Source organism: Rhyacophila brunnea, unplaced genomic scaffold (genome assembly GCF_057557595.1).
Source record: "Rhyacophila brunnea isolate RB1 unplaced genomic scaffold, BYU_Rbru_1.0 scaffold_2, whole genome shotgun sequence".
In the NCBI taxonomy this organism is placed as follows: domain Eukaryota; kingdom Metazoa; phylum Arthropoda; class Insecta; order Trichoptera; family Rhyacophilidae; genus Rhyacophila; species Rhyacophila brunnea.
In genome coordinates this window covers 57,783,499-57,807,479 of record NW_028232859.1, presented here as the reverse complement: position 1 = coordinate 57,807,479, position 23,981 = coordinate 57,783,499, and the positions used below count along the sequence as shown (strand labels likewise).

Here is a 23,981-nt window from a genome sequence, read left to right as displayed (position 1 = left end):
CTTATAAAATATGAAAATATAAATGAATAATAATTATGCATAAGGTAGAAACTATGGTGAGAGAATAATAACACACATATTGTTTAAAGAAACACTACTTTATATTATATTCAACCTGTTTTCAACTGTTTTAAAACAATAAAGACAGATTAGCTGACTGCATAATAGTAGGTGTTTTTTTGTTGACAGCATCCGACTTCATTTTTTGTTTTATTTTTATTTTCAGCTTGTCGCGTTTCACCAGTGAAAATCTCAATAGACTGCCAAAAACTTCATATATATTTTTTAGAGATTTACATTTTATTCGTCACCAAATTTACAAAGTGGAAAACCGCCTGGGGGCGGTTGCGACATCACAATAAGTCGACGTCGAGCTGTTCCAAAAGACCTAAACGTAACACTTAAAACCCCGAAAAAAGTGTTCATCAATCCAAAGGACTATTTAAAAGAACACGAAGTACTCAAGCACAAGGATAAAAAGCCTGGGAAACAGAATTTTATTAGACATATAACAGTTATTTTAATATCGGTTACGATAATGTTTACGTTATGGTATGTCACACTGGCGATACAGGAAAGCAGGTGAGTGATATTGCATATTATCATTAGTTTGAATTATATTAAAATAGAAAAAAATATATATCGATAAAATATTTATCATTAATCTGAGCCATTGTTGTCAAACATAAAATATATTTAGATTCATAGGTAAATTATTAATATTCCAACCGGAATGCATTTAATATAAACTATAATAATTATACCTACTATATTATCACTTTATTATTTTTATAATATCGAATCGTAAAAATAACGCAAGACACTGTGACTGTTCTTCTTTGTATCCGCGTAAACTTTGTTGATTTCACTTAACTTGTTTGGTCGTGACCAGATGTCGTTGTCAGAAGTTTTCCCGGGAGGATTGAATCTTCGATAGCTGCGCTGCAGCTGTCGTATACGAGTCTCTGTTAGTAAATGAAAATGCCTCGAGGTGGCAGTAGCAACCACAATAATAAATTATAACCGTCATCCCTAAACAACGAAAAATAATATTACGTTGAGACACTTGTCCGGCATCAAGTTTCTTGTATGTACGTAATGAATAATGATATTACTGTATACCAGTGTTTCCCAACGTGGGGCAATTTGAATGTTTTGGGGGGGAATGTGCAAATTATTAATATTTGGTACCTACATGTTTTGTTGTTGTTGTTAAAAAACGTATTTTCGAAAATATTTTTTTGATATTGCAACCATCTCTTTCCGAAAAAAATACTGTTACCATTCGGATCATAATATTTAGTTGAATGCGGCGCTTTAGCGCTTTAAATGATTTGATACTGAAAATAAAAGAAATCGTTTTTATATCACAGACTGTAGAGATTTAAGATTAAAATTGATCACATATATAGTATAGATAGTACCTCACATAAAAACTCTTTGCAGCTCACATCAAGCACAAGGATCTCAGTAATTTTCTTCCGAGTTGTACATCTAATATAATATACAGAGGTACTTACGAAAGTTAAATTAAAAATTATATTGCCTATGTGCATTTTTTATTTGAAGCAATTAATTTTTTCCAGAATTTGTTACTATGAAATTTTGATAGGCATGGAGATTTTTGAAGCGTTGAAGTGGGGCATGGCACAAATAAGGTTGGGAAGCACTGCATATACCTAAGTTGCAATAAAATACATACTAGTTGTGACCCTATAACATATTTTCAAAATCGGAAATGAATGAAATTTCAAATTATATTTAAGATAGGTGATGTGGTATTCTTGTGGAATTGTCCGTTTATATGCTACATTAAGGGGGTAATGCTCAGCGTACGTCAAAACGGAGCTTTTATGCTATTTTCAAAGCATGATCCTGGACATTCCTTAAACGTTGTAGATAATCTATTTACATAACATATTAATAATTATTATAAAGCAAACATTATTCGTAGAATGTTTACACATTTGAATGGTCAAAGACATAGCTTACAATCAGTATCTTTAAAAGTATCTTTAAATGTCTAAATCTTGCCCATTTTTTGAATAATAAAATGCTTAATTCTTGTATTAAATACAATTTTTTATAGTAAATATTTCACTATAATAATGTCGACATAAATTTTACTAATGGTTTTATAAATGCTTTTAAAAATTAATAAATATAAAAAATCTTAACACCACTTCACATGGACGTACTGAAATATGACTATATTCTAAAACATTAGAGCAAGAGGTTTAAAATAATACTATTTTATGTAATAAAAATTCTTTATGCAGTCATCAAATGTTTAAAATAAATATAAAGGATAATAAGGCTTCAATATTATGTAAACAGATTATCTACAACGTTTAAGGAATGTCCAGGATCATGCTTTGAAAATAGCATAAAAGCTTCATTTTGACGTACGCTGAGCATGTGGGCCGTTAAGAAAATGTTTGCAGTTATGATTATGTAAGTAGCGTCATAAACATTGAATAAACAATACAATTGATATATTATCATACGAGTACATACTGATATGCTTTATCTGGCATATTACATTCTAATATTCCATCCTATAAGCACCGAATTAAATAAAATTGTAATCAGGTGTAGTCCATGTGGAGCCCGATTTGAACAAGTACGCCAGACCCTTTGTAGTGGAGGTACGGGTATACGTATTATAAATTGAATCAGCATTTACTTGGTAGAATTTCATTTTACAAAATTTGTATTTATAAAATGGTAATGTAAATTATATTACATTCTACAGGTGTTTTTTTTAAGTCGATAGCTATTTCGGTTATCTGAACTAGGCTATAACACCATCATCTAGTCTTGATAATGGTGTTACATCCGAAATAAATGGCTATCGATTTAAAAAAAAAAATATGATCTATAATCTGTAGGCATTTGTTTAATCTTCCTAAAATCGGCTCTGCTTAAATGGGAGAGGTATAGAAATTTATTAAAGCTTTAAACATATTTTAATCGATCGACCATTATCTAAATACAATGGGAAAAATAAAATATATTTTTTTATTTCAAAGAGAAAGCGACGACAGTTTAGAAAAAAACGACTAAAAATAAGTTAATAATAAATCGACTGTTCGTTATTTTATATTGTTCTAAGTAGTTTCTTGAAATAAAATAATTATCAAATTAAAGTTGTTAATTAAATTTGTTTTACAAATATAGTAGAACAATATTAATTCTTATTAGGCACATTATATACTAGGTAATAATTACGTACATATAGTATTTTTTGGAATTTTAATGGACGGTGTTGTCTTTTAAGTTGGCGCTACTATACTTGCAGATGAAGCATTGTATTTTATCCATGCATATAGGTATAAAAACGATATTTATAAAGGTTGATTGCTTAGGCGCTTTGGATATGACGGATGTAAGTAATTTCCTATTTGCCTTCCTGACGCCAAGTCGTAAAACGAAAAAGGCACAATGTCTCTTTACGTCGTAAAGTAAAGTCTTTACGAGACGTGATACCAGTGATTTTCAGAATACAATCACGAGAATAATGCCATTTAAGGGGTAGTGTTACCATTACAGTAATGGTTCTACAGGCATCTAGCGATAAAATACGAAACATGCGATTTAATATGATTTACTGATATTTTGTTTATATTTAAAAAAATATCAATAATAAGTCAACACGTACTTAAATATTTTAAAACATTAAAAATAAAAATACATAAATTCAAAGATATACTTACAATTAAAAATGTGTCTCTTCTTATTTTTACATGGTTGTTTTTTATCATTGAACTGCAGTGTACTAGTTCTTTCGAAGTTGACAAAGAGATTTTTTTTACTAAGTATATTATATTTATAGTAAATACAGTTTCATGCATAAATGGCTAATACTGTGATATGAATATATCTACATAATATATCAGTGGCGAGGGTGGAGGTAGGCTGTTAAGATCTGACATAAATAGTTTACACTACACTTTGTCAGTCAAACGTATTTGTTTCCATTGAACTAAGACTACATCATGTAGACAGTATTTGTTACTTTTTAAAATTAACTAAACCCCACCTAATCCAAGTTATAGTATATAATAGTCAAGAAATATTCAATTAACTGTATATCTAATAATATGCCATTAAACCATACACAATCTTAGATATTTTATAGATATAAGAATATTTAATATGCATTGCGGTTTGGCAAAGGCAGGGCTAAATGAATTTAAAAAAAAACAAACTAACACCATCTGTAATATGTATTCCCCATTTAACGGAAACAAATAAGTATGATTGAAAAAGTATGCACTGTTTTTGTCGAATCGCCTATAGCATACCTAAACTATTACTGTTTGGTTTAGGCAGGGTTTAATTGAATTTTAAAAATTAACCACTACCATCTGCAAATTGTATTCTTGGTTCAATGAAAACAAATAAGTATGACTGATAAAGTTTAGTGTGCACTATTTACGACGGATCTTAACAGCCTACCTCCACCCTTCGCCACTGATTTATTATATATATATATATATTAAAGCATATATTATTTATGTTGCTGTAATCCTCAGCATCTTAATTATACGCTCATATGTATCATTCTTTTATACATAGGTACATTGTTTCTTAGCTTCGTATTGATTTTACAAAATGATTATAAAATGTAATTCTACCGAGTAAATGCTGATTCAATCAATACTTATATTCTTATATATTAAGTACCTAATTAAACCACTTTATTTGTATATCGCGTAATTCGGTTACGAGATGTCTCTAGCATAATTTATTACACTCTTCTACTTACTCACATTACAATATTGTTTTCAAAAAACGAATGTTTTCTCGGTATGCAAAGATAATGTTGACTGCAGGATAATAATTGGACTCTGTGTGCAAATGCTTCTCAGAACATGCTGAATTAATATGTAATCGTGTATAATAATGGCAATAAACGGGCAATGAATGAATCACAATAATTCAGGATGGGCGGGTACAGCAATCTAGCGATGTCATAATAGCTGATGTTCTCGAGTATAATTTCCAAGGTCCACTGGATCTTATCAAGTTCGATGCGAGATGCAACGAAGATAATTTTACGATAATTGTTTATTGCTACATGCATCGTGTGCCTACATGCAGGCCTTATTCATTGCATTATTTAAACAACGTTGCTATTGAAACGGCTTGACATAAACAATTTACAACGTTAATCTGCTCTATTGTTTGCAAGATTGATTATGGTCACAAAATCAGTATGATTGGATTTATTTTTGTTCACAATGTGAATCATATTTTTAAATAATGCATAATATATTGATCATATCCGCTTTAGATGCCTCGTTATAGCTACTCTCCCTGATGTTTTCATCTTTACTCTGTACTCACCCTAAGACCAGTCCAGCTCAGGTCTTGCAGTTCCTTTCAGGATATCCTGAGTAACCGTTAGCATAGCATTATAGGGGTGTGATAACGACTTTACTTTACCAGGATTGTCTATTCAGTTCACTACAAAATGGGAGATGCGGGTAAATTCTAGATATTCACATCTTCTACAATGTTCATCAGTGTTTTTTTTTCCATATGCGACTCCCACGTTTAAACACATTTAAATAACCACCACGGTTAAAACTTAACTAAACTACATTTTAATCGGCTTAATGATCTCTTTCCCTGAAGGTGAATGTTGCTCAAACTAAAAAAAGGATGGTGAAGAATACACGATGATGGTTAAAAAAACAAAATGGTTCAATAACAACCAACAACGGTGTCGACTAGGGCCGTCAAAGAAGTATAGATACTTTCTTTCAATGCTGATACCAAGACTTGCGAGTACCTATCAATAGTTTTTCTTTTTGTATCACAGCCCCGGTATCGACCAATATGTATTTACCCAGTATCTAACCCACTTACTAAAGATGAGGATGAAAACTTTTTTCTTGAGAGATGGTGTCAAAACACACAAATATAAAAGAAAAATAATTGATTTGTATTATTCAAATATTGTATTCAGGGAACGCAGAATTAATGGTAACTGAAATACTTAACGGATTTGGAGTGACAGGCAACGATCTTGAGTGTGGAAGAATATGGGATAAACTTAAACACGTATCATGAACACGTCATTCTAAGTTTGTCCTTCATTCTGACAACTGCTCTCGGTTTATGCACTGACGCTCATTAAATATTGGTGTATTTGAAGTTTGCAACATACACTATTGTGTTTCATTTTCGTAGGACACGCATACATTCAAAATCCTGCTTCAAAATAATCATAATAGCTTATCTGAATTCTCTTTATTAAATCTGTTATTGTATTTCTCTAGTGTTTATGTATTTATAAATAATATACCTAAATATATTTTAAATATAGCATTGTATTAGTTTACATTTAAAATTAATGTTCTTCTATATTATAGGTACGTGTTGAAGATTAGATACTATTTGTGGGTATTGTGTTATATTTTAATTAATCAAATTATATCGTACCTAAAGAGAGTTGTTTATACATGACACTGAAATTGTTGCCACGGGTGCATCAATATAATATTCAACAGGACGTTTTGCAGGCATTATGATATGCAACTTCCTGCTTCATCAATTGGTCACTCAAGAAATTGCATAGGTAGTTAGTCTGACTGTGATCACTGATTGGTTCCATTAATAAATGTTTTCAAAAAAATATATAATGGATTATTGTTTCTACATAATTTACGTGATGGCATTTTTTTATGTTGACAGTAAAAAATGCAGAAATTTTGTCTACTTAAAATATAATGTGTAAAAACTAGTATATTATGCGTAGGTACATTGGTTACATGTAAATTGTACGTAAAATATTTCACCGTGGCTCAGTTTGTGCGCTTTCTTATCGGAAATAGATGACTTTTTATTATAATTATTATTATAATTTTATTAGGTTCAATAAGAACATTAATTCAATTATCATAGCTGATTTTGGCAAAATTCATGAATTTAACAATGAAAACCTAACTTAACCTAACAAATAATCCAAATAAATTCAAAATTTGTTTGCTGCTGGCTTTCTGTAAACTGTAAAGTATAACCAACAAGAACCGTGTTTTATTTAGACTCGAATTTTATATCAGTACTTTGCGACCCAACGAGGTTGGATGGTCTATAATATACGGCCATATATTCCGATACAACATTTCACGGTGACGTGTGATACGGCGAACTGTATACGTAAAAGTTTCCGGACACGAGGTACATTACGTAGGTACAAGTAAAAATTTTAGATTTAAAGTTGTCCAAAGAATTTTATATAGGTGCGGTGTGTTCTTTCAGAAATATGACACTAACTAGATACTGATGGAAAATCCAAAGAATTGTATATAAAAGTGCACAATTCGCACGCGTAGTATCTAATGATTTTGTTCGTAAAATCTTTTAGTAAATCCTTTGAAAAGTAAAGTTTTAAGGGGTGAAAAATCTTTTCATTTACACACTTAATATTATAACTGATTAAAACAAAAATAATCATATTTTGGCCGCCATCTTGGTATTTCATCGGCTTCAATTTACAAAATGCCATGTTTAACTTTGAATTAGTATTCAGCATCATCAATGAAATTCGATGGTAATAATTATTATTATAGAAAAATTAAATTGTTGGCCACCTGCCAAATTTATTTAGGTATGTCCCTGGACTAACACTGGCATATTGTTGATATACGGGTACTTATTAAAGTTTTATAGTTTTTTGATACTTTTATTGGAAATTTAACGAGAAATCGATTATTATTACCATAGTTACATAGTAGGTACATAAACACAAAAGTATTAAAATCGACAGTATACGGACAAAGTCTCCGTATTAACGCGTTAATGATGCATCGACATTATCTGGGCGGTGATCGATCAAATCTCTATTCGATTGCAATCATTTATAATGACCTCATAAATGTTAATAAATTTGTCATTGTTTTTTGCAACTCTGTGCGATTCGCGAAATTAAAAATGAAATAATCATGTATGCGGTATGTACTTAATGCAGACATATTATTGAAGATAATTGCCATATTAATACAATCTCTCATCATTTTTATCTAGTGTGCAATTTTTCATAATTATGTAGGTGATTAAATTTATTCCACATTTCTATTCTATTCCACATTGTCAGATTCTCAGGTTAACCGTCTGGCCTGATCGTCTCCAATCGTGAAAAGTTGCTTTTGATTCGTGACCGAATTGGAACAATTCTTATTTTTAGCACGATTTACTTGATAATCGTGTCGAAGATTACCGAAAACGTACGAAAATATCCAAACTAACATTTATTGAGCTTCTGAGTATGGCCGCACGTGGAGTGCCCTTGTCTTGCGTTTGACATGACAATACAAATTTGACGTTTACGTTATGTAGGCTGCCTGACTTTAGTCATTATTATAACAGTCGATAATAATATAAAACACAAATAATATCCCAGTACATACAATCAGCAATTCGTTACTTGTCTAAATGTCATCTTCAATGTGGTTTCCATTGGCATTTAAAGTAACAACATATGAGGGAAGACTGTATAATAGTGTTTCCACCAAGCTGATCAATCAATATGTTTGGGCATACTTACAATTATTATTGTTTCCGTTGAATTCTTCCATGTAATTTCTATTTAAAGTTGATGATCGTTGAATTTGGTTGGATCAAGGAATTTGCTTATGTAATAAAGCCTTAATGCGCAACAATATTGCAACATTATTTTTATTCAGGTATCTACCTATTCTACATAGGTACCTACATTTAATTTACTGCCATTGGTGATGTCATAATACTTATTGAAAATCTGTTCTACAGTCCTACAAACTTATCTAAAGAATGGATGGGGGAGCCGCTGTCGAAAACTACCCAATCAAGACTCACAACTGGACAGAATCTGACATTTTTTCCCCCTAGATGCATTTATGGATACCTCGCATTTACTATCAAGCTTTCTTTAAGAACTTTGGCACGCAAACCACTCTACTTGATGCTAGTCAAATGAAAATTGTGACGGCTGAGAAAATATGCCTTATTGAAAACTATTATACCCGCATCGGGTATTGCTAATTTGAATTCGGCCAGGGCCTATGAAACCGCCTTGCAAAAACCCTGGAAAATTCTTTGTAGCGCAAGGCGGTGGTGATTCTGATGAATATTTTGTTGTATTCATTGGGAACTGAGGACTGCGATTTGTAACCGAGTTTTTCCCGTGGTAAAAGAAATGTCGCATAGGACTGATATTCTGAGCATATACTTATTCTATCTTATATGATTGCAGTCACTGGATCTGAAAGGCATGAATCATCATTACATGTCACCATTTATTATTTTTATACAGAATCTGACATTCGAATGACGTTTTAAAATGGCGTCCATGGTAGTTCGTAGTTCCATTTTTGACCATTCTTTAGATACGTTTGTAGGACAGTAACTTGGTTGTAACATAGACCAATATACTTTTGTTGTCATCATACCTACCGAATTAGTTTATATTTTTGCTTTCGCATCATTTTGATTTTCGTAAGGAATGTTTTGGATCACGTTTATTCATACAATATCTCGATAAAGTGTTATGGTGTTGTCATAAAAAATATTATTGTACCGACTAATTAATTTTCGTGGTGCGTAGCGTAAGCTAGTAAACTAAAATAAAAAGTTTGGTCAAGCAAGGCAAGTAAACAGTCGACTCGGTTGCTATTTTACTGCAGTTCTATTTCTATAGCTTGTTTGTAACATGATTCCTTACTGTCTCGTCTTATCCTGAAGAAAGGGGACAATACGTGGGACGCATTCTTCGTTGTATTCAGCGCTCGAAATGACAGGAGCGCATCGGAAGGCAGCTCCGGTTCGTATTAGCGTTCCGGTCCAGGAAATGTTATGAACATAATTACATTAATTTACTTAGCATATTTGTTTTTCTTTTAACAAGAAACCTCAACATATCATATACCCATATCTCTACAAACCGTAATGAGGTTGTATATGGTTTCATTTCCTATTCAATTTCGGCTTTAAGCGAATAAATTTTGTTTTTTATTGGCTATTCCTTATAAACAAATGCTGTACCTACCCTAGTAATAATAACTAATGATTTATATACAATATTATATGTGTATATTATATATAACCAGCTGCTAAAGGTTGGGAACTGGAAAGGGCGTGCGGAGGATCGTTCCGGCTGGAGGCCAGCGGTGGAGGAGGCCAGGGCTCAACTTGAGCTGTAGCGCCATCGAAGAAGAAGAAGAATATTATATATAAATTTTGATTATTGTGAATTTTGTACCATTCCATAGAATATGTACCCCAGGTTTTGCCTTTCAGTATTTTCACCGTTTGTGGATATATTGTATAGGTATACATAATTATTAAATTAACTAATTAATCGATAATAAATAATACAAAGCAGTGACGTCTTTTGGCGGTATACAAATCACACACCGGTTTATGGTGAGTGACAGATAAAGGAATAACAGTTAATAATACAATTTGTATAGTATATTTAATAGAAATTAGATTTTTCGTCCGTGGTACTGAAAAACGTTACTTGCTCAAATCTTCAGTAGGTGTGTGTATCAAATCTTAAAACTGCTATAGTATTTTCCATCCAAAGTAGGTACTAATGTAGGTATATGACCAAAAAGCGAGGGCACTTCAATATTATTGGAGAATTATCATGCGCTTCGGTTCGTCAATTTTTAGATTTCGAGCACTAGTTGTATTGTTATATCCTCATACCATAACATAGTAAGGCTTATCTTATCATAACTCAGTCATGTGAACGGTTCAAATATATATTTTTTTTAATATACATCGGTAGGTGCGTCACGTTTTGCGTAAATATCCTGTGCAATATTTAACTTCAAATTAATATTAAATATGGCTTTAAAAATTAATTTCCAATCTTTTCAACGAGACTTTCTTAGGTAGGTAGGCATGTTTTAATTTTTTTAAAATAGCCGCACTACAATTGCACATATTTATTTATCGAGCTACTAGCTTGGTATTTGTTGATATTTGAATGTCAATTATCGAATATTTTATTTATGTATTGTACCTACTGTAAAGTTTAGGTACCAGCTACTGATACCTCTCCTCCTCAGCACTACTCAAAGAGGGTGAGAAAGGACCGAGTGACGATACGTCTTTACCAGAAGTATAAGCATATTATCATGTAAAGGTCCTTTTAGACGTTCAGTCGAGGTTTCCATTTTGGTCCGTTCAGTTTTGAAACGATCCGTTGTCTCAAGTTCAGTGTCTTCAGTTGGGAGACGGCGATGTATATTTACGTATTTTTAACTACTAAAAATAAATAATATTTTTATAGTTTCTAAACAATATATTGGTTGGTATTATACGCTATCTATATTTGAAGAAATAATAATATGTCAATCGAAACTAGAAAAGTAGTATGAAAAATACGGCAACATAGTAATTTACACGTTAATTTATCTGGCAACTCTAAAACGGATACGATAAGTGATGGAAAATCCATCCTATCACGTCTCCGTTTCGGTTTCAGTCGGTCGCTTCAGTTTTGCATTTACATGTCAGTTTAACTGACAGCTCAACTGAAACGGAGCATCTTCAAGCAATGGTGCAGTCTGCACAATAAAACGATATACTTATTCATATTCAGTAAACTATGCATCAAAATGCTAAAGAAGCAAAATTACATAATATTATATACATACATTAAATATAGCATTGTATGACGTATACGATAAATACCTACACTCTAATACAATCAACAAAATATTGAAATGCAAAATATACTGCATGAACTAAAAATGATACCTAGTAGGTAGACAAAAATAGTAAAGTTTTCATTATAGAACTAAAGAATTTCATTGGAGACATTTTTATACTTCGAGTTTTGAAGAAATCTTTTTCGTTTCATTTTTTTTTTAAACAACACCAAAATTAAGGCATTTCTATATCAGTGCAATTTCGATACTGTCATTGAGGTTCTACCGATTTCTGTATTCATGAGAGTATAATATCCTTCTTTGCAAACATAGACTGTTGTAAAAGGCAACAGAATTTTTATTGCTTCATCGTAGGTAGGTACTATGCAATTTTGAAAGTCTTGACTTACAAAAAATAACAGATCTGCTTTAATTTGAAATCCAACGCGTGCTATTTCGCGGCAAGTATTAAATAGTATTTTTGTGCAAATTAAAGTAAGTACCTACTTATTTATCGTGCCTTCATTACTTTCATATTTAATTTTTACCCGATTTTGAGTAATATACCATAGTTTCCCAATTTTCGATTTAAGAATGTATTGCAGTTGACTTTAAAAACTATTTATTAGTATGGTATCCTGCTATTATGAACATAGTTATTATTCAACATATTATTGAACATACTTTGTTTAAATTAAAACGATAACGTTCTAAATTTAAATGTTGATGTTGCATCAGACACATAATATAAGCTATACTTATGACTTTGGAATAATATTTACACAAAAAAAACTTATCTCCCGGTGTAAAGGAATATTGCATAAGTAAACCATACAACTTACGAACAACACATCGTGTCAATATAGCTCTGATTTGACGAGAAATATACATTTATTATGTACACTACTATAACTAGAGTACAGTGATGATAGCCGTGATATTATTCTCACCATCATTATCAGGGAATGGGATAACTGGACGCCAGGATAATTGGACGCCGCACTGTCGTAGATACATATACCGTAGGCGAGGAATTTTTATCAGTTTATATCTACTACTTAGTACTTTTAATTCATTTTACTCTTAAAATAATGTTTTTTTTATTGTGGATTGAGAATTGAAGACCCGGGAATGATAATAAGATATAAACCAAAAAGTCTAAAAACGGTTTTTCGGTAATTTCATGTTAAAAAAAAAACCTCTATCGATGAGTTCGAGAACGAGATATAACGAAATCCTATTTTTGCCACAAGATGGCAGTAATGGTATCAAATTCAGGTGAAAGCTAACTTCACTTACTCTATGACAATATCTTCTTGGCTACGTGTTAAAACTGTGAACTCACATGCACCTCCCATTTTTAACCACACTTCCATTATAAACTAATAAGTTCCTCACATTTAGTCGACAACAGCGCCTTCCTTCACGTAACCTAGAAGATATTGTCGTACAATAGAATGAGAAAGATATATTAACCATTTATATCTTGTTTTCATTCTAATTCGAACGTCAGTGATATTTTTGTAAGCTGTCAATTCAAAAGTGTCTTCTTAATATGTCCCGTGGAAGTGAAGATATGTTCAAGAATATGGAAGATAGTGAATTTGAGTACATCTTAGAAAGTGAGGAAGAAGAAATTAGTACTCGTCGTCGTCTTAGGAAGACTAATAAACAACCGGCGAAAATGTTGAAGATGTTGATCCCTAAAATAAATGAAAAATATTTTTGATACTCATATTTTGTAACATTTTTACTTATAAGTGATAAAAAAACATTAATAAAAATAAACAAGCCAAACACGGAATGAATATTCATTTACTTAGTATTTAAAAATAAAATTGATATTGAAAACAGGATAAAGACCAAACACAATTTAATTGATAAAAAATATGTATCTGCAAATATTTAATAATTTTTATTATAAAATGTTAAAAACAACTTTACATATCATGTTACATTCACTTTTTGAATGATAGGATCACACATATTTTTTTAATCAGTTTATAGCTCTCCTGTAAAAATAAAATAATAAAATTGATATTGAAAACAGGATAAAGACCAAACATAATTTAACTGATAAAAAATATGTATGTGTAAATATTTAATTATTTTTATTATAACATGTTCAAAACCATTTTAACTATCACGTTACATTCACTTCTTAAATGATAGCAGTACACATATTTTTTAAATCAGTTTATAGACTCTCCTGTAAAATTCACTATTTGGTCTTTGTATAGTTTTCATTCTCATGTCTTCAATTACCATGCCTAAGGCTTTATATAAATTTAAAAAAAACTCTTTTTTCGTTCGAACTTAAACATATGCACGATTAAAAATCATTATTTACGAGTGCATTTATTTAAATTCTCATCAACTATTAAATCATAATATAATAATTTTAATACAAATAATAATATTAAATATTTTCTTTAAAAGTACCTATAAGTACATAACGTCTATTTAATTTATAATTGCGTGGCGTCCAGTTTTCCGGCGCCAAATCGTCCTAGACCCCATCATCACTACTACTTTACAATATATCATTCTAATTATTTCAATCTCTACTTCTTACATTTATATTATATTTTAGTAACATAACATTTAGTCACATTCCCTCAGTTTGTCAATGCAGTGGGTGTTATAGCAGCCATCTAGTACCGCATAATTAATTACAGTATTTGTCCACTCGCTGAGAGATTTTCCCATTTTTCCCAGGGACATTTTTATGACATCATGTGCCTACTTTTATCTACTCCTGTGTTCATCAGCTTATTTTGAAGTCTTTATGTATTATGCCCAACTTGTGCATTTCCATGCTAGATAATGATTTTTTGCCCTTTTTTTTGATAGAATAGAGGCTCAAATTTTGGCATAGAAAGGCAGCACGAAAGGACAAAAAATAAGGCAATTGAATAATGAAATAAACAAAAAGGCTATGGTAAATGTACCTAATATAGTTTTATAAAAAAAAACTAGCAAATACACTATATAAAAAGATGAAATTTAGATATTCATTTGTTTGGAGAGGTAGAACACACCAAAAAGATAGCTCTAGATGTCGGTGGATCAAGAAGTTCTGCAGAAGTACGTGGAAATGCATCGCATATGACCGAGAGTAATGGAATCAACGTCTAGAAGACGTTAACCAGTAGTGGAGTGATTCAGGCTGATGACGATGACGTTGATAACAAACAGTACTACATAATTTAATTATGTAGTACTGTTTGGCTATCTGAAGCGAAATCTCGATGCATCATTTTTATCTCGAATAAATCCAAATTATCGTGATTGCTTAATATTATGTATTGATTTTCATGTAAATATTAATAGTCGGCCTTAGCTACTTAGCACCACAGCTATCTGTCAATCGGCACGTAGTTAAAAAAACATAAAAAATGCAATATTTATAAATGTAATTGGCGTGCTATACCTATAGTATTATTACTTTAAATTATACTATAGTAATTTTATTACATAAATTAGTATTCTTTCAAACCTCTCGATCTAATGTTTTAGAATATTGTCATATTTCAGTACATCCATGTGCAGTGGTGTTACGATTTTTTAGATTTATTAATTTTTAAACGCATTTACAAAACCATTAGTAAAATTAATGTTAACATTTGAACATAGTTAACAGTGAAATATTTACGATAAAAAATTATATTTATAATCTCTGTGATCCCAAATTTGACAAGAATTAGACATTTTATTATTCAAAAAATTGGCACGATTACCACATTTGAAGATAATTCTAAAGATACTGATTCTAAGCTATGTCTTCGACTATTCAAATGTGATATACATCCTACGAATAATGATTGCTTTATAATAATTATTGACATAAGAAGAAGGTAGTATTTTTTTGAAATATGTACGCCATTTCTATTGCATTTCCCAGTGGTTAAGCTACAATATACGGCCGTAGCCATAATTGACAAACGATAAATAAAGTAGGGAGTAAGATCATGTTAACGCGCGTGTTTGAACATGTACCTAATCGAAAAAAACGATTTTTTTTCGGTTCGGTATTTTCGGAGATAATGAAAGGCTTATATGAAATTTCCAAATAACGTAATAATAGTAAAATTATAATTCAGTTGGTTAGAACCAAATGTAGAACTATTCGTAATTATATATTTGAAACTATTAAGGAAAAAACGTTTTGTACACTTAATTAAATCATTCACTAATTTTAATAGGTAAGTATATAATTAATTACTTACTTTAAAAATCTACAAGATTAATTTTGTAAATATTTTAAATATACGTTAGTAAATTTTGAATAAATTAAAACAGACAAAATGTTTTTTCATCAATAGGTCTGAATATTAAATTACGAATAAGTCAGCGTTTCCCAAGTTTTAATTACGAACCCTTTTATGTTTTGTACAACATAACGGAAACCGTTTTAGCGTAACATAAAAATTCGCTAATACAAGTTAAAGTTCTGATTCTTTAAGAATTTCTTTGGTTTTCGAAAATAGTTCAATTTAATAGACTCCACAGATGAGATCCAAAATTACAACTTACTAGACACTGAAAATATCTTAACTCTCAATATGCCGGCAAGATAGGTATATAATTTTACATAACTAGAGAATATTGATAATTAATCGAAATGTATGATAATCTAGAAAATAATGACAATAGCTCTTGCCGGAATTCAAACATTCTAAGAACCAAGCCATGCAGCACGAGTGTGGCTTGGCACTGCTGAGGAATTCGTTATAGCAAGCGGACTTCAAAATAATGCAAAAAGTAGGGACAAGTGGTGATTACCCATATCATCACATTTAACTTTAAATATTCGTGATTGTAATAGTTATATAATTAATAATCCCGACCGTTTAATCCATTTGTCTTCTTTAATCCCTTTAACGACAACACAACAAAAACTAACAAAAGTTGCGGAACATAATATATTTAAAAAAACGCTGGTGGGTATAGAACAGGGGTAGTCAACCTTTTTATACCTACCGCCCACTTTTGTATCCCTGTTAGTAGTAAAATTTTCTAACCGTCCACCGGTTCCACAGTAATGGTGATTTATAAAGTAAAGAAGTAACTTTACTTTATAAAATTTATAAAGCAGAGTTACATCAAGTTAAACCGTATAATAATAATTACGTACCAAATAATTTATGTCAGACTTTCGCTAAGTTTGGCAGAATGCATTTTAATAAAACAACTTACTGTAGTTTAATCTATCTTTTTATTTATGCTTTGCATACATAGAAGCATGAAGTCTGATGAAATTACATTTAATTAATTAAATTATTAATAAGATCCCTGAGGCTGATGCTGTGAAACTAAATACTGGATATCTGGCTCAATTTTTGTGAGGAACAAACGTAGGTCTCCTCTTTCGGAAATATTCAGGCGGTTTCTTTCTTTGGTCATAATAAATGATTAACAGCACTAAAACCTGATCCCACAAGATATGAGTTAGGCAAAGGTATCAAAGGGCATTTTTTATTTTGCCATTGGTTTTCATATCCACCACTCCATCGACTTTCTTTATCATATCTAATTTCTAAAACCTCTACCGCCCACCATAAAAACTGGAACGCTCACTAGTGGGTAATAGGGACCAGGTTGATTATCCCTGGTATATAATATAGATAATAATATAACCGATATCAATCGCAGTAAATGTATCAAGCTTCAGACTAAAGAATATTTAAAAAATTCACCAAAACCAAGAGAATGAAACTCCTACTTATTTTTCAGTTTGACTTGCCTTTTTGTTGAATTTCTTTTTCAATCTGTCTTCCTCGGCCTTTTCAATTTTACACGGGCGTCACTGAAAGATTAAAAATATAAAACAGTGTTTTAACATGCACGCTTAATACAATAATTATTATTATCTGATCGACCTCATCGCGGCGATCAATCATTTCATCGCCGATTTCTTAAACAAGATAACATCTAATTAATTTGCGAAATTCGGCTATTGTTCGAGTAACTATGCAGTTTTCTGGAACGATGCCAACATTCTGAACCCCAGTGCAAAACAATACGTTGTCGAGGTGGAACAACCGAGAGCAATGTAGCTTAAGGCCAAAACATTTAAAAAAAAATAGGTTCAAATCAGGGAACTCAGAAATAATGGGAACTGAAATACCAAACGGGTAAGGATCTCGAGTAAGGAAGAATCCGGGATAAACTTAAACACATATCAAGAATACGTCATACGTCGAATACTGACAACTGCTCTCGGTTTATACATTGACGCTCATTTAATATTGGTGTATTACACACACCATTGCACGTGCATAATGCGTTTTTAATTTTCGTAGGACACTTACAAATTCAAACCCCTCCATCAAAATGTAGCGTATTCAATATAGCCTATCGGAGTTCTATTTATATCTGTTCTGTGGTTCAAATATTATGCATTAGTGAGTATGTATTCAATATCTATCATAATACATAGGTAGGTATACAATTCAGGCGTTGCTCATTAATTTATCACTAGGTATTTTATCTCCTGCCGTTGTGATGTGCATTTATTGGATGATATATATAGATGATGATATATGAGATATGTTCTAATAAACTACGTAGTAAAACTAGAGTACCTACTAGCATATTGCAAAAGGCCAAAGATATATATAGGCCTTAGAAGACACCGCATTTTCATAGCTTCAGAATTTCCACAATTGATGCGAGTTTAGTTCTAACGAATTTTATCCACAGGAGTCAATAAAGTGAAGACAATGTAAAAACAATTAATATTGATCATTTGATATTTTAAATTCTGACATCTGGAGTGAGGAACTTTCACCCAGTAATGGTATAGCTCTCTCACGTCCAAACGTCCAATTTCCCAGAAAATTTATCGTGGGCATCAATAACATTCCCTGGGGACATACTTGGTGTGCGTATAAAAAGAATTACCGAAGAATAAATCTATTTCCTTTTTGGCAGTGCCGAGGTATTCAAACCACTGAGCATATGGTTGAGACCTGCCGAGAAGCCAAAGCTGTCGAGATCTTGCGTGGATTGATTACCAGCCGGTTCCTGTCTACGGAGTCAGACAATGTGATTTTGTGTTGGTGCCTGTAGTTTTGTTTCTGTGCGTATTTCCATAGCGTCTTCGGCAACCTGCCGCCATACATGTGAATGAATGAATTTCCGGTTGACGATTTTGTTCTTGGACATTTAGTTTGATAACACTTTTTGTTTGACGAGACATATGCAAATATTTCCATGGTGATAAACGGTCTTGATTTGAAAAAGCACTCGTTATAAAATACACATTACAAATAATGTGTATAATATACGTGTATAAAATAAAAAAATTATAAACCTTTAATTCTAACATTTTAATATCGAGATCAAGACCTTATTTGAATATTTATCCCCATAAATTCATGTTTACTTTTTGGAGTTAAAGTGAATACGTTAATTTAATGTAGAAATAGTTGGAATTTGCAAGTTTGCGATTTTGGCGTGCATTGTATTGGCAGCCTGCGCCAGCCAGATGCAAGTGACGATGAGGAGGGATGGTTAGGTTCGCAGGGAAAAGAGTAAAGGGGGTCGGAGTGCACTGTTGCCAGGCGAGGCTGCACTCGACGAAGAGGGAAAGAGCTCTTGAAATGCATCGCGCGCAGCTATGGACCATATTTTAATATTTATTTATTTCACTCTTCGCGAAACAAGCGAAAGCGAAATTCGTGCATGTATGTGTGTGACGTGTGAATGTATATAAACTTCCATAATCGGAATACTATCTTGTAGACATGATAATAAAAATAAAGTCTACTATTTTGGACGAATCGTTCCGAATTCAAAATATTTTTTTCAAGATGGCCTCATACCGTTTCTTCGCGACAAAATTTATTTTTACTCAATGTCACAATAAAAAAAAATCAATAAAACGACGTGAGAATGCCACAATATGTTTTTCTCATCGATTTTTTGAGTAATTTTATTGTCTTTTATTGTATTGTTTTACCAAGCAGGTGAAAATTTAAATTGTCAGTGTTATATTATTATTCTTTCAAGTTCACGAAGAATTGTTAAGTATAGGTTTCCCTCCTATAATAAAATTGCTACCTATTACCTTCGAGTATAATAGCCACTGATGACGTAATTTGAGACAAGAAATAATTTAATAAAACATCTTTTTTTCTTTATCCTTAGCCTGCCGTGGAGTATATTATGAAAACCACGTAGCGCCTCCAAGAATCCATGTCGCTCGCAAGTCTTCTTCTGTCTACCCACATTAAACCAGCATCCTATACATAGTCTGTATAACTTAACCGCGTACCTACATCCTGTATGTGGTATTCTAGGAAATCGTAATCCTGTTTGCTTCAAGAAAAGGCTGATAGGTACTCTCATGCGGCATCCTTAGTAAGTAACCGAGTTGGTTCGAAGTCAGTCGATTTGATGACGGATTACATGGTCCCATTATAGGTGCGCACAGATGGGTGGGGGAGAGCATCGAGCCCGGACGCCCCCCTCCAAGAACGAAAAAATACAAATTAATTAGGTGAATGAAATAATATTTCTTCTTCGTCAAGATAGATGATTTATTTTGAGGACATTTTATGATACGCAAGGCCCGTGTCAGTGGAACTCATGAATTGGTGCAAAATGACGCATCCAATGTTAAATTTGCTCTAATATTCCAAGGCAACATGACGTCTAAAGCGCAGATGATACAAATGGACACTAAGATCCTAATAATTATACGCGCGTTCTATATGCACTTTTGGATGTGACAGGTTACATAGGTGTATTCGTAGGTAGTTATAGCTGCATGTCAAGTGTTCATAGCCAGACTAAAAAATCAAAGTGTGTGGGTATGAGGAAAGTATAGTAGAAGAGATGAAAAGCTATAAATTGTATCCGGGGTAAATTCGGAAGTCTGTGATATCTGCTAGATTTTTTTAACCCCGCCCCCTCGCTTATTTTGTTATTATTATTTATTTTGTTATAATAATTATGTATTATTTACATTAATAATTATAATTACAAATGTATTTATTAACCGTACAATTAACGTATTTTTTAAACATTGGTACTAATACGAAATTTAAATTATTTTCATTTATATCATACATACATAGGGATTGTAATACCGAATGAATATAATATCAATATCGGTATTTCGGTATTTTTTATTGAATACCGGTATTAATACCGGTATTCGTCAAACCATATTATAGAAAAAAAGAAGTACCTATCAATAAAAATAACTATTAAAATCTATTTTAGGCACTATTTCATAGCAACCTAAAGTAGCGACCTGCATTTATTACATTGACCTTTATAAATAGGTAGATCATAATATTATGTTAGAACTGATAATTTTTACAAATATCTCTGAATGTATTATACGAACTTATCCGGGTTCCGGAAAATCTCTCTCAAATTAAACGTTTGTTGGATGTACTGTCAGCGTTGGATCAATAGTTATAGAATAATTATTGGAAATATTTCCCACAAATGTTTTCTTTTTCGAAATAATATGTTAATTCATCGTAGCAATTCTATCAGTATATTTAAGGGATTTTGTTCTTATTTCATTTAACTTTTGTTGGTTTCGGTCAATATATTTGGGTTCTGGCAGCATAAAACGTATACACTAAATTAAATATACAATAATATTGTATCGATACCGAAATACCGGTTTTCAAAATTCAAAACATCGGTATTAAGAAAGCATACACGTTTATATTTGTCAAAAATGATAATAGTAAGTAATAAAAAAAAACAATTTTGACAAACATAAACGTGTATGCTTTCTTAATACCGAAAATACAGGTGTTTTATATTTAGAAAACCGGTATTTCGGTATCGATAAATAATTGAAAGCAGGTTTTGAAATACCGGTATTGCAATCCCTCTACACACTAATGTTAATTTATGATGGTTTTAGAATTAATAATATTAATGTAGTTTCTAATATTATTGATACAGTGATTCCAATAATTAAAACGATCTCATATAATCAGCAATGCTCCACCTGGTGTTATCTAAATATAAGTAATCTATGTTTTTTAAAGCAAGTCATATTATAATATAATCTGGTTGCGTTGATACAAAAGTATTTTCGAGTATGTTGTGTGCACAGAAAAGAAATTATTTCTGAGTTCCCTGGTTGTGTGTAATCGCACCATTAGATGTCTCTAATACGACGTATTATCATCATCATCATCATCAGCCGGGGTCAATCCACTGCCGGATGAAGGCCTCCCCAAGCTTTCTCCAACTCTCTCGGTCCTGTGTCGTTCGCTGCCACGTATTTCCGCCGAACTTTACCAGTTCGTCAATCCAGCGGCTTTTAGGGCAACCCTGTGGCCGTTTCGTGCCCCTTGGGTACCACTGGATGACGGCATTTGTCCAGCGGCCATCCTTTCGGTGAGCAATGTGCCCCGCCCATCTCAATTTCAGCTGTTTGGCAACGTCTATTACATCGCGTACTCTTGTCTGCTTCCTAACCCATTCGTTTCTCTTACGGTCCTTTCGCGTGATGCCCAACATACACCACTCCATGCCTCGCTGTGTGACTTTTAGCCTTTGGACATCTCTCGTGTTGAGGGTCCACGTCTCGCAGCCATACGTGAGCACGAGTAGCACACATTGGTTGAACACCCTACGCTTAAGACATAATGGTAGGTAGTAACGTATTATAATCTGCCGTAATATTGATTAAAAAACACCTATAATATGTTTATTAGACTCCGAAATTTTACATTAACGTCCAATTACAAGAAACAATGCCTAAATAATATGAAGCGCATACCTACAAACTAGAACCTCATTACATTACCAATATAATATTATTATGTAAGCAGAGGAACCCTACCTGTACCTGTGCTTTCTTTCGGGAAGTTAATTAAGAGTGGGTTCATTATTATTATGACCTTAGAACTCCAAAATGGGCATACGATAATAAGAAGAGACTTGTGTTTTGGGTTTTCCTCTAATATCTACAAAATGTATAAATAATAATGAACATCTCAGCGTAGCTAATGAGGTTTTGTGTTTCAAAATTTACGCGTCTGAACTCGCGGGTAGTCCGAATCCCGCGACTGGTAAACTCATTATTTTCCTGTGTGTTTGGACCTAAAGCATGGGGCCAATATGTTGAGCATAGGGATTGCAATAATGAATGAAAATACTAAAATAAATAATAATAAAAATAAATACTAAAGAATACCGGTATTAATTTCGGTAAAACAATCATCAAGCTATCTGAAGTAAACTCTGTATGTTACATAATCTAATATATAAAAATTAATATTTGTGTGTTTGTGTGTTTGTTTGTTTGTATTTAATGCGCAGCCATACCGTTCATCCGATTGCGATAAAACTTTGTAAACTTATTGCTTGCACTTGCGGGAAGAGTATAGGTTATACTAATATATAAAAATGAATGTCTGTCTGTCTGTATGTCTGTCTGTCTGTGTGTCTGTCCCGTATGCGTTCCTATACCATTCATCCGATTGCAATGAAATTTTGGTAAGTGGTTGTATGCATACCCATAAAGGTTTCTGAATTAGAAAAATCATCATCTTCTTCTTCTTCTTCATTCTATCTTCTTTTATTCGTATGGTTCCTATACCATTCATCCGATTGCAATGAAATTTTGGCAAGTGGTTGTATGCACACCCATGAAGGTTTCTAAATTAGAAAAATTATCATCATCTTCTTCTTCATTCTATCTTCTTTTATTCGTATGGTCCCTATACCATTCATCCGATTGCGATGAAACCTTCATCAGTTGTTGTGGTAACACCCGCAATGGTTTTTGAATTAGTACAACCATCTTCTTCTTCTTCTTCTTCTTCTTCTTCTTCTTCTATTCTATCTTCTTTTATTCGTATGGTCCCTATACCATTCATCCGATTGCAATGAAACCTTCATCAGTTGTTGTGGTAACACCCGCAATGGTTTTTTAATTAGTACAACCATCTTCTTCTTCTTATTCTTCTTCTTCTATTCTATATTCTTCTATTCGTATGCGTTCCTATTTCATTCATCCGATTGCAATAAAATTTTTGTTAGTAATTGTGCCTACACCCGCGAAGGTTTCTGAATTAGTACAACCATCTTCTTCTTCTTCTTCTTCATTCTATCTTCTTTTATTCGTATGGTCCTTATACCATTTATCCGATTGCGATGAAACCTTCGTCAGTTGCTGTGGTAACACCCGCAATGGTTTTTGAATTAGTACAACTATCTTCTTCTTCTTCTTCTTCTATTCTATATTCTTCTATTCGTATGCGTTTCTATTCCATTCATCCGATTGCAACAAATTTTTCGTCAGTAATTGTGCCAACACCCGCGAAGGTTTCTGAATTGGTA

General features: G+C 32.3%; 1 protein-coding gene across 1 annotated transcript in view; it reads left to right on the top strand.

The window, feature by feature from the left end:
- Nucleotides 1–355: 355 nt before the first annotated feature.
- The window catches only part of LOC147072593 (arginine kinase 1), a 107,980-nt gene continuing 84,354 nt past the window's right edge, over nucleotides 356–23,981 (top strand). Inside the window, exon 1 of the mRNA XM_085947001.1 lies at nucleotides 356–582. Coding sequence (XP_085803127.1) covers nucleotides 539–582 — 44 coding nt within the window. The 5' untranslated portion in view covers nucleotides 356–538. The remainder of the gene's footprint in view (nucleotides 583–23,981) is intronic.